The sequence below is a fragment of the Centroberyx affinis genome, unplaced genomic scaffold, assembly GCF_046629955.1.
Source record: "Centroberyx affinis isolate AG114_WGS23_722 - 3 ecotype Tasmania unplaced genomic scaffold, CSIRO-AGI_Caff_v1 ptg004384l_1, whole genome shotgun sequence".
Taxonomy (NCBI): Eukaryota; Metazoa; Chordata; class Actinopteri; order Beryciformes; family Berycidae; genus Centroberyx; species Centroberyx affinis.
This window is the reverse complement of record NW_027282075.1, coordinates 104,744-117,917: the sequence shown is the minus strand read 5'-3', so window position 1 is coordinate 117,917 and position 13,174 is coordinate 104,744. Positions and strand designations below refer to the sequence as shown.

The 13,174-nt window shown below is 41.8% G+C and overlaps 1 protein-coding gene across 1 annotated transcript in view; it reads right to left on the bottom strand.

The window, feature by feature from the left end:
* Positions 1-240: 240 nt before the first annotated feature.
* The window catches only part of LOC139664863 (carbohydrate sulfotransferase 8-like), a 35,063-nt gene continuing 22,129 nt past the window's right edge, over positions 241-13,174 (bottom strand). The window contains exons 2-3 of the mRNA XM_071543840.1: positions 2,788-2,833; positions 241-1,849 (exon numbers count right to left, since the gene is read on the bottom strand). Coding sequence (XP_071399941.1) covers positions 734-1,849; positions 2,788-2,833 — 1,162 coding nt within the window. The 3' untranslated portion in view covers positions 241-733. The remainder of the gene's footprint in view (positions 1,850-2,787; positions 2,834-13,174) is intronic.

The window sequence follows — 13,174 nt, the reverse complement described above, 5'->3', positions numbered from 1 at the left end:
AAGTGGCCGGCCAATCGATAGACTTCAACAGTATGACGACACGTTCACTGGCTAAAAATAATCACGATTGTCTTTCTGGTTACTTTGCGGGATAAACCAGAAGAGAATAAAACATTATCACCTGTTCAAAATGGATTGACAAAACATTACATGAAATTTGAAATTCCGAGTCTCCAGTGCATATTCAAAGTCCCCAGAAACTTCTTGTTCATCCATTATAGCAATCTCAACCTGGCAACCGTAGTGTTTTAGTAGTACATAGAAAATAGATGGTGCTTTTGTTGTTTGTTCCTACAGTGCAGCCTGAAACCAGCTTTCAGACTTTCGTTTCGTACTTTGTTCTTGCAGCTTTTGTGCTAAAGCTTGTTCCTGTCACATCGGTGGCATTTGGGGTATGCAAGTCCAGAGCCTGTAGTCAGTTCCGCCAGTCGGGGGTAATGTATAAATATTAGTCAATCCCAGTTTAGTGGTGTTGGTCCAAGATGGCGATGCTACAGTGAAGTATGGGCTACTGTCTGATTTTGAACATTTGATTATTTGATATAATGTAAAACTCCAAATAGGATCAAATTTGTATCTGGTGGCAAAATTTTGAAAACGTATAACTGAGGTGATAACTTTCTATTTTACACTTTTATTGGCATTAGATTTGCGTTAGAGTGTGTTTGGTCTGGCCCTACTGCAACTTTTCCTCACTTGGCTTCAAAGACACGCCCACTTCCTGTTCCCCTGGTTAATAGAGGTCTTTGAAGGGCTTGGTATAGTTAAACATCACATAATCCATGTAATAAAAGTCATAGACCTTTTGCCTCTCTGTGGAGGTCAACTGTGCAAAGTAGCTTTGGGTGATTTTGGAGGAAGTCCTTTCTTCGAGGGGGTTCCTGTCTTTGAAGTTGGGGTAGGTGAGGTTACTCGGCGCTCCGATACTTTGCAACAGAAAGTTAGCCTCTTCTTCTATACTCTCGAACTTCCCAATGAAGTTGTATCGGAGAAGGCAGGGGTTGCAGAGCTGACTGACAGGCTCCCAGTGGACGTCCATCCCCACTGGCCGATGCACATCTAGCAAGTAGAGGACAAACTCCCTGAAGGTGACCCCGTCGCCGGTCTGCAGGGCAGCTAGTGTGGCGTTTGGACGGTATCTGGCGATAATCGGGCGTCCAAACAAGGGGTGGTAATAAGAGTTTGGGCTCTCAAACTTATCACGGAAGGCCGACACCAGCCGCTCGAAGGGCTCCCGCACGAAGAGGACCTTGGTGTAAGAGTGGAGTACCTTGTCAGTGTTGGCGCGGCTGTAGGACTCCAGGCGGCGCAGGTGGTTGTCGGTGTGCACCGTGTTGTGGGGGATGTCGCGGATGGAGGAGGCGGTGCTACCACCCAGGATCATGAGCACCCGTTTCCAGTTGGAGCAACCGACCTTGGGCACCGCGCAGTACAGCAGCCTGTACTTGTCGTCAACGTAAATTTGCGCCAATTGCCGCCGCGAGATGAGCTGTTCGGTGATGCCGGATTGGTATTTGACGCAGAACTCCGTCAGCGTACGTTGCCGGGACATCTGTATCTTGGCCATCCTTATCTGTTGCTGTTGTTGTTGTTCTTCCTCATCAGTAGGGGCGCTAGAGGTTCCAAAGTTACTCTTTAAAAGCAGTTTCCTGTGGCGTTTGGGGAAAGGGTATTTGGGGCTGGCTGCCTGGTCTTCAGACGCCGAGAGTGATGAGTCGGGCAACTGCTGGACGGCAAGAGAAGTTTGGTGAAGGTCGGGACCGGAGTTTTCCAGTCTTGGTGTTGTACCTTCGTCTTCAGTCTGCCCTGGATGGAAGCTCCCAGTAGCTATGTTGTCTGTGTCAAAGTCCTAAAATATAAAGAGAGCACACAGGGGAAATGACAGATAAAGTTGTGTTCAGTTTGGAAAGAAGAAAAATCATTTGCAAGTGCTTGAAGAGTTCACTTCACAAATGCTCTATATCCATTTTGGAGAAAAATAAATCATTACCTTCACGTTTATCATTATCTCTAAGATATGATACAGTCTCTGCAAATATTAATGTCAAACAAGGACTTAAGTTACACACTATCCTTTAAAAAGTACAAAAAGAGTTCAAAATTGCAACTGAATTCTATCCTCAAAAACAGAACTAATTTGTATGCAAAGGTCGTAAGAAGACTCATAACTTTATTAATAACCCATAAGTTGCTTTCTTTAGGTTTTGTTGTCACACGCACAAACACACACACACACATTAAATACTATACAGTGTTTCCCCTGTATTCATTTACCAGTGTTGCACTACAACAACAAGGAAATTACCGCCACTGCTAGAGAAAATGAGAAATTAAAATACGCACTATAATTTAGTCTTACCCAAAACTAAAATAAATGTAGTCCAAATGTGTTGGAAGTAATTATTTTTTAATATCATTAAAAAGCATTTTTATCACTACGACCTCAACTTGAAACATAATTTATACTGAAACAGCGACAGATATGGGACAAAACTAGAATTTTCCCCCCCAAGCACCAAAGCTGCATGAAAGTACAGAGGAAACACTGCTATATACTGTACATATGTATCATGCCATCTGTTCACACACCATATAACTGCTCAAACCTGGCAACAGCAAGCATACATTATAAATGCTGGTGTTGAAATGAAAGCTGTATACCAACCAGTCCACAAGATGGCACCATGACACTATTTTCAATAGCAGAGGACAGCTTGGTAACGTCCTCACGCCAAAGCTCAAGTGCCTGCTACTTCATGTTGTCTGACAGAGACACAGTTCACTCACCTTCTGAACGGGCCAGCTGGAAGCCACCATTAAGTTTGCACCTGGAAAGCACAGACAAGAAAAAACAGTATGGTTGAGGCATTTCATGAAAGCAGGCCGCTGTGTAGTCAAGGGTATAGAGTAGTATTAGAAGCAACCTCTGTCCACCTATACACCCTATATCCTGCTGTATACCTTATACTTCCATAGCAGTATACCCACATTTTTAACACTTCAACCAAATCCAATGGTATATGAACCACAAACGGTTATTTATCCCATTTTTTTGGTGGTAGCCTAGATGCTTGTGAATGGGAGGTTGCTGGTTCAAATCTCAAACTGGCTGAACAAATTTGGGTAGGAAAATTAATACATTCTCAACAGCCACTGTCAAGCAGCCCTTGAGCAAGGCACTCCAGTGGAGCTGCACAGTGTCCATCAGTCTGTGGTTGGGAAATGTATGAATGTGAAGCAGGGTAGAGCTGAAAAAGAGCACACATGCTCAGTCAACTTTCCCTGGATAGACAAACATTGCCATTTATCTGCATGGTAAATGTGACGGTGCTGTCGCTCGCCGCGTTTAAGTCTCGTCTGGGAGGAAAACACTGAAGATATTCTGGTGAGGCGGCGGCCCCGAAGGCCTGGAGGGGAGATGGTGTGCATTACAGATGGTGTTGCCGAGAGAAGACTCAAGATTAGGTTTTGATAGAGAAGCCAGGTCTGACTGAGTGTGTGTGTGTGTTATGTGTGTGTGTGTGTGTGTGTGTGTGTGACAAAGACACAGAATGATGGTGTGGAGGGAAGCAGTATAACAAATGACATATCCCATTCAAGGTGGATTCCCCACAAGGCACAAGGCCCAGCACCTTCCCCACCAAAGCTCATCTTTTATATGATCTCTGATATCTGAGAGACACAGAAATATTTGTTATATATTTATATATTTGCTATTGCTTGGCCGCTGTGACTTTGACCCTTGCACTGCTATTGGTTGCTTCCAACGTTGACGATGTAGAAAATTAAAGCTTATTCTACTGTTACGCTAAGTCGCTCTGGGTAAGAGTGTCAGCTAAATGCCTAATTGCTTTAATTGCTTTGCTTTAATTGCTTTATCAACAACTGAAGCTATCGGTTTCTATTGTGCTTACGTTGGAAGAAATTGCGAACAACCTTTTCTGTTTTGATAACAATTAACGCGAGATTACTCTCCAAGAAAAAAAAAAAATCAGAAGACTGCAAAATAGGACAGCAATTGTTAGAGCGCAGAAATATCCATAAACGCCATTTCAGCAGAATCCACAGTCTCTGCTCATTTGGGCTGAATTGCATTATCTGTCAAACACACAACATGATTAATTGCAAAACTGAAAGTCTGCATGAAAGACAATTTGTCATTATTGAGTTGTTTGAACCTTTTATCTGACTGTTTTGGGAAAAGCCATCCAAGAAATGAAGGGAAACATGAAAAGTTGGAGGCTAAGATTTTCACTTTACAAATTTGACTGTGAGGACCAACTAAATACAGACCATTGCACTGTATTTATTTGGTATTTGGCAGACATTTCAAGGGCAGCTTCAACTGTGATTACACCAACCTTGGTATAATTATTGTAAACAAACAAGACCACGCTGGTGACAACTGGTCGCCTCTATCTCAAACCAGTGGCATTGTTAGTGCTAGTGTTTCTCATTCTTTAAGACCACATTTCCCATAAGCCCCGTTGCTTCATGTGCTTCTTCAGTCAAAGGTTTTCTCTTTGTCTTTACTGAAGAGGATCAACATGTTGGAAACAGATTTCTCCATCTTCCTTTCCCTCCTTCCACCATCTGCTGCCAGAAACTCTGAAAGCTTTAGCTCTAGCTTTTCCCTCCAGATCCACCAGGTGGAGAAACAATGGAGGATGGCGAGCAGATGATAGAGGCTGACAGGCTTCTCAGTGAAGGTCTCATCTGTTTACGGTAATTATACTAATGTCTTAAAGTTAACATGGTAATGATTTATTGATGTTAAAATGCTACATGTAGCACCTTAAACGGGGCAGCTGTGGCTCTTGATATAGCAGTGCTAATTCGGAGTTTGGATGTGATAAACAGAGCCTGCAGTGCATTAGCACCTTGTATACTGGCACAAGGTCTCAGTGTTGAGTCATCATCTTTCATTGAGTTGTGTTGGGTTTTCTCATCTTTTAATACAAAGTCCATTAACGTAGCATAGAAAAGCAGCAGACTCCACTGATCTGTGTTTGAGTTGTTGCCCCCCCATGGACACGGCAGACAGTCCAGACAAAGCCAACTACACTGTTGACAGCACCCAACAGGAGGCGAATGATACTCTAAATAACTCTGGCAGTGTCGCAGAATCGTAAATAGGCAGCACACACACACACACACACACACACACACATGCAGGTACACACAGTCACTCACACACACAGGAACACATTAGTGTATAGGTACTGGACATGTGCATGTAATACGCACACACACACACACACACACCACAGAAGCACACACATTGACAGTCATACATACACACATAGAAACACACTGACAAAGTCACACACACAAACAGAAAAACACACAAAGTACACAAAGTCACAAAACACATTGGTGTATAAGTACAGGACACAAAGTCACACATCCATGTACACACACACACACACACACACACACGCATGTGCATGCAAGTAAACACACACACACACACACCCCCCCACACAGGGAGGCGGGTGTGCTGTTCCTGGTCTGTGTTGGGGTAGCGGCGGCTCCAGATGGCCTCCCAGCATCATCCTGACACTGAAGGTTAGCAGCGTCCTGCTAGCTGCTGCCACCGTCTTCCCAACACTCGCTTCTGTATTTTTCCTCGCCATCAAGACTACAAAACGCAAAGCGACACCCGACATCCTAATATTAATTTTCAAACCACTTTTTGCACAATCCCTGTCTCAAGGTTTACATTTTCCTGCCTCCTCCCCCTTCCTGATGCATATTTTATATTTTCTTTATTTATGTCTAACCGTTAGTTAAAGTGGTATGTGCAGATCTGTGTTTTTTTTAATTTTATTTTGTCTCCATCTTTGTTGCTAAGCGCTCATTGCTGTGGTGTTTCTGCACTGCATTTCCCAGAGATCACCTGTCAATCAAACCGTGTGGGCGGAGCTAGGATTTTCTGTTGATGCAGTTTCTGTAGGTGGCGCTGTTTTCTTTGTCTGTTCAGCCACGGTGGCTCTCACTGCTCATGCTAACTACCCAGTTCTTCCCAGATGAGAACATGCAGCCTCTACTGGCCTCACTGGGCTTGTTTAAGGTGCTACCGGTAGCATTTAACATCAATAAATCATTACCACATCAATTTTGAAACATTAGTATAATTACTGTAAACAGATGAGACCATCACCAAAAAGAGCCTCTACTGTCCTCTACACTGCATTTTACATTGTGAGCCACATTGTGAGTTTCTGGCAACAGCAGATGGTGGAAGGAGTGAAAGGCCGATGGAAAAATCACTTCCAACATGTTGATCCTCTTCAGGAAGGACCCCCCCCCCCCCTTCCTGAAGAGGATCATGGAGGAGGGGGGGTTTGTTTCCACTATGCTCTCATGTGTTTACTGTAATTATACAGTATTCAATTACACATGATACATGGATCACCTTTAAGACTTTCTCAGACTTTAAAGGATAATGCCTGTGTTTTTTTTTTTAAGTCAGTAGCAGCGGTCCAGCGGTTCCTCTCTGGTTTCTGCACACAGTCAGCATAGCTGCAGATATCAGTGCTTGTTTTCCTCCTTCAGAAGAAGCCGTTTGCTGCTATTCATTCTTGTCGAGTATGAAAAACAACTTCCACAGAGCGAGAGAATCCATCACAAACATGAAGCCAAACTTTCTGCTTTCTCCTGATTCCATTGAGCTGAGTCGAGTGTTTTCAGATCAGCGCTGCGTTACATTAGGCTCTGTCACTTTACAAACTTTATTGTCACATCCATGTCTTTTTCCCACGGTGTGCCATGTGGCCGGGGGCATAAACAGGGTTCCCACTCTTTTTAAGAAATCATTTTCCAGGACCTTTCCAGGACATTTTCCAGGAGTTTTTCTTGACAATACAGGACAGCACTTGCTCACAAACGGTCATATAATTTACCAGTAGGCCTAGTATTGACACATTTAACCCCAGTTGTATTCCTCCTTTTTTAATGATGCAGGATTCATAATGAAGTATCTCGGGTTCATTATGGGTGACGGCTACACCCATCACTGCTAACTGTACAATAGGGTCGTCTGGCCTCCTCTTTTTGTTAGACGTGATCAGCACTGGTATGTTTTGTTTTTTTTACTTACAAAGCTCTCCTCAACAAACAAACACCAACATGTTCTGTGTTACACTTACTTGAACTGTGGCAGTTACAATACTCACTCCAAACATTGGTTTATACTCCAGGTCCCTCATATGAACTTCAAACTTGGACAAAAATTTACTATGTTCTACCTCTGTTTCAAAATGTAATTAAAATGTAATAAAGTAGTAAATCACACCATAATGTACACTGTAAGGTGTGTGTTACTGTCAAAGCATTGTTTAACGGGTGGTATTGTAATGGGTTGTTACATGCACCCCTAGTAGCCTATAGCTGTATTGATGTAGATGAATAAAATCTTAATTTCAGTTGAAGTTAAATTTACTTTTGTCAAACAGATAACCACTGACACGTAGGCGATCTGAGTGAGGGGCTAAAATACAATTAAAATTTTCCAGGACAACATAGATTATTTCCAGGATATTTGGTAATTGTAATCAATTTCCAGGTGTTTCCATGACTGGAAAACTAGTCTCTAAATTTCCAGGTTTTCCAGGTTTTCCAGGATGCATGGGAACCCTGATAAAGTGGCAAATTCAGGTCACTCAGTCATTCAGCCACTCACTCACTCAGGGAGAGTTTGCATGGAGCCTGTGCTTCGTCAGATGGCCTCTAGAGGGCGCGCCATGGGTCTGCACAGGATCTGTGCTTGTTATTTAGGGTGTCTTTGTTAGCCGGGACAGTGGTTCATTTCAAGCTAGGTTTGACACTATAAAGTTTGTATTTTTAAAATGACAAAAAACTGGTGAATGTTATAAAAAATAGAATTACATAGGGCATGCATGGCAGCATGATTGGGGGAAGCGTAAACTAGACCTGGAAAATGGGACTAGACAGTAAATGGGCTATTCTAAATGACACCAGTATTCTGCTTTAAGGACTTGCGGATATCCTGAAAGCATTTTGTTACTGTTCCGAAAAGTGCTGCATGCAAGTTTCCCCCTTTATTTAGGATGCACCTGTTCGCTGTGCCCCTCCCCTCCTGCCCACAATAACTAAACACACCCTTCTTCAAAGCCAGCACTGAGTCAGGAGTTTCAAATCTGCACCTGCTTTCTCTGCCTCTCCCTCTTAATTCAGTTACGTTACTATAAACAGACAGTTTATCAGAAGCAACGTTGCCAAAGCTATATATACATGCTATGTATACAAAATAAAACATTTCAAAACCAACATTATGTAATCGCTAATTTATATAACAACATAAAATAGTTCTAAAATTGAGAACATGTAGTTGCACAAATCATTTAAGAGACAGTAAGGGCATATCGGACACTGTAGTAACCAGTGAGTGTGTGTGTGTGTGTCTGTGTGTGGGTATATGAGTGTTGGGTCATGCTGCCCCACAAAACATACCACATTTTTAATGGGTTTTTATCTGGGGTTATGTTTATAAGTACTCTAACCTCTCTCTCTCTTTCTTTCTCTCTCTCTCTCTCTGTAACTCTCTCCCTCTCTTTCCACTTCCTCACCCAAATCAAGTCTGAAACATGACTTCACACTCCCATTCGGAGCTGAAGTTTGCAAAGGCTGGTGTGAGTGTGAGTGTGTGTATGTGTATGTGTGTGTGTGTGTGTCGTCGTCACACACTGACCTACACGGAGGTCGTCTACCATCGATTAGATGCCAGATCCTGCTGCTGCTGACGGACTGAACTCAGAGACAGCAGCCAAGTCAAGCTGATGGACCGTGTGTGTGTGTGTATGTTTTGTGCGCCCGTGTATTAGTGTGTGTCTATTTGTGTGTGTTCATGTGTTTCTGTGTGTTTCTGTACGTCTGTGTGTGTGTGTGTGTTCGTTTGTGTTATTGTGTGTGCTTGTATGTGTATCTGTGCTCATTCATATGCGTGTTTATGTGTTAGAGTCTGTCAATATGTGTATGTGTGTGTGTGTTGTGTGTGTGTGTGTGTGTGTGTGTGTGTGTGTGTACTGCCATTTCTCTGCTGTCAGTCTGGACTCTATTGTATTTTAGCTGTCAGTCAGTCAGTCAGTCATGTCTGCATACGTTTGCTTGAATTGTCGCTCCAGCGGATGGTTCTAATTGTTTATCTGGAGAGGAAATGCTTCGCAGTGCAGTTCCTGTTCTCTGTTACATTTTTACTTCATCACAGATGATAGTGGTGTATGTGTGTGTGTGTTTGGGAGGGGGGGCAATGCATCATGGTCATTTCTACAGTCCATGTAGTACTTTACAGTAGGGTTACCTCTGGATTCATTCAGCAGAGGTGCATCATCACAGCAACAACACCGTCACTGATAGAGAAACTGGGAATTTAAAACGACCATATAATAAACAGTAGTCCTGATGTTTAGAGTTGAATAGTCCATTTTCAAACCAATTTACTAAATCATCTTAATTTATTTTGAATGTACAAAATGTATATTTTGTATGCTACTTTGGCAATATTGTTTCTGATAAACAGTCATGCCAGTAAAGTAATTGAAGTGGCATTTATCAGCACTGTGACCTGTACTGCATTCATGACTTGGGTTGCAACTTGGATGGGTGTGGAGCCCTGGTTCCCGCCCATGCGCCACTGCAGCACAAAATCACAGAGCAAGCACTGTGTAGACATTTCGATTGTGTTGTTTTGCTTGTAAAGCCAACCTGGACCCTATACTTCCCTTTCCTCGTCTCATTGTATTCCTGATTTACTCTTCTGCTTCGCCCGAGCGAGTCCAGAAAGTGCTACAGCCGACAACTTTTCTAACTCTGAGAAGTGCTAACTGTGGCTAAACAGCAGCCGAGCGAAGACGAAGCAGAATCCGAGGGTCCAGGTGATACAGGTGTGTTTACCGACTCCTGACCCGGGCCGGCGGCGGCGTCGCCTCCCACCGGAGTCTAATTAATTACAAGCCGGCTGGCGGTTCTGCCGAGCTCAGCACCTGCTGCAGCCAATCCTGTCGGTCGTCTTGTACCACAGCTGAGCCCTGGGTGACCTGGGAATGTGGCGCGCTAATGATAGCAAAGAGAGCATGCCGCCTCATTTGGGCTTCTTTTTATGCATCGTTGCTATTGGGTGAAAAACTTGTATCTCAAAAATGACAACTTTTCAGGAACTAAAAAAACTGCCTTTTTTCCCCCTGAATCTGCATCTCTCAGCCTTAATTGGGTTTTATATGCCCAAGGGTTGTAGAATTTTCTCAGCCCAGAGGACCATATAATCCTTCAACTAAAGTTAAAACATGAATAATAACCATTTCATTTTTCCTTTATTTAATCAGGTAGTCTCAGTAAGAATGAGATCTCTTTTTCAGCAGAGGCCTAAGAACAAAAACATAAAAATTCATAAGAATAACAAGGAAAGTACACTATACAATTCAGTCACGGTCCAGCGGTCAAACATACGTACAGGGACCAAAAAAGCAATTGCAAACATGATAGAAAATGAGATATCTGCTTTAAAAATCATCGAGGGGAATAAAAAAAAAAAAATCTGCAAACTTAAAACTAACCAGTCCACCAAAATTGGGGTTAGGAGGTTTTCATGCGACAACAACAACATGCATGTGGCAACACATAAAGACACAGTTATTTTCTCTCTCACTCACACACATAAATAGACACACATGACCACATGCAATCACATACAAGACCATACAACTATACACACAAACTGTGCACAATCCAATTATCCCTTGGGAATCAACATATTTTATCTTATCTTACAAAAACCAATTAATTTGGAAACACTAAATATATTCTTAAAGCCTGAATATCACTCGGTTTAAGAATTCACACATGCTATTCTCATTGTTTTGTACAGTCCATTCAGTAATTTTGTACATTAAATCTCTCCTGGAGCAAGAAATTAGAGAAACAAGACTCTAATTTGTGATGTTAAACCAACATACCGCCCGGAGCTGCTGCCTTTATACTACAGTAATAATCTGACACAGAAATTGTACCATGATTCCCTGAAAACCATCCAGGCCACTTGTCACAGTCACCTTCACCATTTTCACCACATCTCTCTATGGAGCTGTATAGTATAGGAATAAACGATTCCTAAGATGAAATTCAGTGGTATTCCCCTTTAAGCTAGGCTTTAAATCCAATCAAAACTGAAACGGCAATATCACACCGTAATCGTCACCAAATGCAATTTTATAGAGATTAGCGGCAGCCCGCCAACACAACAATATGCAAGTCTAAATTCAATGTTGCTCTATAGCCTACCTCAGTATAAAAAAATCCTCTATTGAACAGAAAGATACAACAGTACAAAAGGTGGCTGTCAACACATCTGCAAGGCACCAATGTATAGTGGATATTGTTTCTTGTGAAAAATTAGTCGACCGACTCAAAGAGGAAGGGAATCAACAACACATTCATGCCGTGCTCCTTTGTTATTCATGGAGCCTCTGGTCCAGTGAGTCCAGCTCCCCATGTAGTTGCTGTCATTCACAGTTTACTCAGCTAACCTGAAGTTGACATGAACTGAGGTTGAGCTGGTCCACCACTCAACTCTGCTGTGTGTTGAGCAAAGCGGCACTGATAGGACCGTACATACAGTGCAAAGGACACAGTGCAAGACGCACAAATAACAGTTTTATGAAGAAAGTAAAACCGAAACCATGGTGGCTAAACAGTGGAATATGGTCACTAATGAAACAGCGGGACCATGCTCTTAAGATAGCCCTCAAGACAAAAGCAGAACATAACAGACGAGTATTCACTTCACTTAGAAATAAAGTTATTAAAGAAATTAGGAAAGCTAAGGCTAACTTCTTCATCAATGTAATAAGTAATGCAAGAGGTAGTAATGCTAAAGAGATCTGGGCAAACTTAAGGAAACTAACAGGGAATAGTACTACAACTCAGAGCCTTAGGGAGTTGCAATTAAATGAAAACTTAACTCATGATCCAGATGAGATTGCAACAGCCCTTAATACATATTTTATAGATTCTGTGAAGAGCTTGACTCAAAGCTCTTGTTCTCAAAATCAACATATAATGCCTTTAAACACTGCTACTCTGGTTCTTAATTTGAATGAAGTGTCTCAGTCAAGGGTTGATTATTTGTGCTCTCAAGAATTCTAAAGCTAGAGATGTTTTTGGAATGGATATAATGTTTCTTAAAGCTCATAAACAATCACTCATTGCTCCAATTACCAGCATTATCAACTGGTCCATTAATGAAGGTGTATTCCCAAATTCTTGGAAGTCTGCGGTTATCACACCAATCTTCAAATCAGGAGATCCTACAGTAACTAGCAACTACAGACCAACAAGCATTCTTCCTGTAGTCTCCAACGTAGCAGAAAAATGGGTTGCAGAGCAGCTCATTAAGCATTTGAACAATAGTCCCTACACTTTACACCCTATGCAGTTTGGCTTTAGGAAACACCATTCCACTGAGACGGCCAACTGCTTTTTTTTTTAGAAAACAAAGTCTAAGATGGATGCAGGTGGTGTTGTAGGAGCTGTTTTCCTTGATTTAAAAAAGCCTTCGATACAGTAAACCATCAGGTTTCAATGGCCAAATTGTCTTATTTTTACCTTTCACTGAGCACTGTGAAATGGATAGAATCATATATTGTACATAGAAAACAGTGTGTTAGAGTACACAACACCACATCTGCAACTTCTGATAATACTCTTGGTGTACCTCAAGGTTCGGTTCTGGGGCCTTTGTTGTTTAGTCTTTATATTAACGATCTGCCTAGTAATTGTCCATCTAATGTAACTTGCCAGATGTATGCAGATGATACAGTTGTGTATAGGCATGCTAAAAACAAACATCAAGCTGCCCAAGAACTATCAGCTGCTATGATTAATTTTTACATTTACATCTCAATGTGTCAAAAACTGTATGTTTTTTTCTGAAAAGGCAAGTACAGATATAGACCCTGATGTGTTTGTACTTGGAACAAAGCTGGAAGTGGTACATGAGTTCAAATATTTAGGAATCATTATTGATTCGCAGCTCTGCTTTAAACAACAAGTGAAAAATAATAATAATATAAAAAAATAATTTGTCTAACTTTAGATAGATTAGAAATAACTTAACTATTGATTCATCCAAATTATATTTTAATGCAATGATTATCCC